This window comes from Fusarium phalaenopsidis, assembly GCF_050370095.1.
Source record: "Fusarium phalaenopsidis strain FUZ10S chromosome Unknown contig_32292, whole genome shotgun sequence".
In the NCBI taxonomy this organism is placed as follows: domain Eukaryota; kingdom Fungi; phylum Ascomycota; class Sordariomycetes; order Hypocreales; family Nectriaceae; genus Fusarium; species Fusarium phalaenopsidis.
Window position 1 is genome coordinate 2,470,287 of NW_028145410.1, and position 2,499 is coordinate 2,472,785.

The 2,499-nt window shown below is 49.6% G+C and overlaps 1 protein-coding gene across 1 annotated transcript; it reads left to right on the forward strand.

Moving 5' to 3' along the window:
- Positions 1 to 589: 589 nt before the first annotated feature.
- On the forward strand, positions 590 to 1,211 carry LRP88_05044 (Ctr copper transporter family-domain-containing protein; the record flags this gene model as incomplete). Its single annotated transcript, XM_083241608.1, has 2 exons — positions 590 to 1,050; positions 1,103 to 1,211. The coding sequence occupies 2 exons, from the start codon at positions 590 to 592 to the stop codon at positions 1,209 to 1,211; spliced, it is 570 nt and encodes a 189-aa protein (XP_083102756.1).
- Between the last annotated feature and the right edge of the window lie 1,288 nt (positions 1,212 to 2,499).

Consider the following 2,499-nt stretch of genomic DNA (forward strand, 5'->3'; position numbering starts at 1 on the left):
TAGATGTCAAGAGTTGAATTGTGATTATCAAAAATTCATAGATAATTGCTCGTAGTATCTTTGACGATCACTTGCCAATTTCGAGTTGTCGATGGATCGCGGTCCAAGACGCTAGTTGAAGTCGTGAGTGGTGGAGGGGGGAATGTACCTCACAAGGTACCGGTACCTTTGTTAGCAGCGATTAAGTGCTCAACTCTGCGACGACCGAGTCTGTTTGAGCAAGAAATGACTATCTCGGCATCCATTCAACACAAGTTAATCGTGAGGAATTGGAGCAATTTTTGCTTGGTCAGCTACGATAGCGATTGTCTCGGTCTATTTTTGAGGCTCTTAGTGTCGCTCTTTTCTCGATTGAGAATGCCACAACGGCCGCCATCTTTACTCCTCCACATCCTCTTGTCGTGACAGCATCAGCGGGCATCAGCATCAACCTCACGTCCAATTGCTCATTCTGCCATTCAGCAGACTCCATTATTATCACTGAATCACTGACAGTGCTGTCAATCACTATCGACCTTCTACACTTGATCAATCCGACCAAAACAACACGAAAAAGATATCCAACATGTCCTTCGTTCCCCGTCACGACATGCCCGGCATGGACGCCGACTCCTCCAACACCTCCTCCTCGTCGCACGGTTCTAGCTCCAGCTCCATCATGGCCATGGTCTTCCAAACCCAGAGACAAACCCCTCTCTACTCGGACTCTTGGACGCCCGAAAGCGCCGGAGCCTACGCCGGCACCTGCATCTTCCTAGCCATACTCGCCATCATCGCCCGTTGCCTCGTCGCCTTCAAGGCCGTGCAAGAAGCTCGCTGGCTGGACCGTGAGGCTGCGCGTCGATACGTCGCCGTAAACGGAAAGCTCCCGCTGGCAGAGCAGATCGCCTCGGGGCCGGATGCCCGCCGCATGACACTGACTGAGAATGGCGTCGAGGAGACGGTGGTGGTCGTGGAGAGGAAGCGAGCCGCTGCGAGGCCGTGGCGGTTCAGCGTTGACCCTGTCCGAGCATGCCTCGACACGGTCATTGTCGGAATTGGATATCTTCTGTACGTTTTCTGCTCTTCGTTCTACCGGTACCAGAAGCTAACAGATGCGCAGTATGTTGGCCGTCATGACCATGAATGTCGGCTACTTCCTCTCGGTCCTGGCTGGCGTCTTCGTCGGCAGCCTCGCAGTCGGTCGATATACACAATCAGTTGAGCACTAGACAGTGGTCATGACTCTCCAACAGTTGCCCTTTGTTCATTTTCAGAGTTGAGGCGATACAGGCGCACAGGATTCATTCAACCACGAGACGGCGTTTTGGTTTCACATTTGGCAAGCAAGCAGGCAACGGCCCATGGCATAAAGACATTTCTTTCTTGTTGTACACCTCGTGTCTAGAATCAATTCATTATTGCTGATTTCCAAGCTGCTTGTCCCATCAAGGTGACCTCTTGACAGCGATTGACAGTGATCCACACCAAGTATCTCAAGTATCGGTACTTCTGGTTGGAAACTCTCTCAAACTTGCTCACCTCCACTAGCCTCCTCCGCGCGCTATCACCATCTAGCACTAGCTCACACGCCTATTGTCCCACCTTGTTAACCAACTATGTAACCTCGAGGCTTTGCGTGTTTAGTCGAGAACAGAGACATGATTGGTGCTGGAATTAATAGCCTGGGCTACGTGAGCTCCTCTCACTAACACCTAACTCAGCACCATGTCAACTTGTTGGCCAACATGGCCTCGATTATTTAGATGTCGCCATCATCCTATTCCAGAGTGGAAGACGGGTGTAGCAATGCCTCCACAAGTTGCCAACACTTGGCCTTTGAGCCATGACTGGTCTTTGGGAAAAGGCTCCTCCTTAACACTATTCCCCCTCGACAGTCTTCTAGGTATCCTATCTCGTCAGAAGATAGCCATCACTCTCTTCTCAATTGGTCTAAGGATCTAAAACAATCCATTGGGAACTCATTCACTTGACTTACTAGACAAGAAGTAAATACCAGATGTAAAGGATCACCAATAGGTAGCAAGACAAGATGGGATATAACCCTTTATATGCTCATCACGTCCCTGAGTTCTCTTGCTAACCACCGGTAGACTCATCCTCGAGCTGGAAGCATGAATATGGCACTGTGGCTCTCGAGGAAGAGGTTACTACAAGACCACGAATCGGGAGTCAGCCATCCGTCACCCTCTTGTTGACACTCAATACCCGCAGTGACTCTATCCCTTCTTTTCCTTCTTAACTAACTCTGCAACAATGTGTGCACATGAAAAGGTAGAATGATTTGCTCTTTCACTTCTCAATGGAAAGTTTGCTCGAGTTTGTTGGTTGAGCTATGGTTACGATGAGCAGATGCACGAGAGACACCAACGGCAAACACCAGACGAGTAACTAGGGCGAGCATTTCAGTCGTAGTTTACAATATCAGCTAGAAGCTTTCACGCAAAGGTAGGAATTCCCCAGATCGAGACAATATAAGGACTGGGGAAACAACTCTAG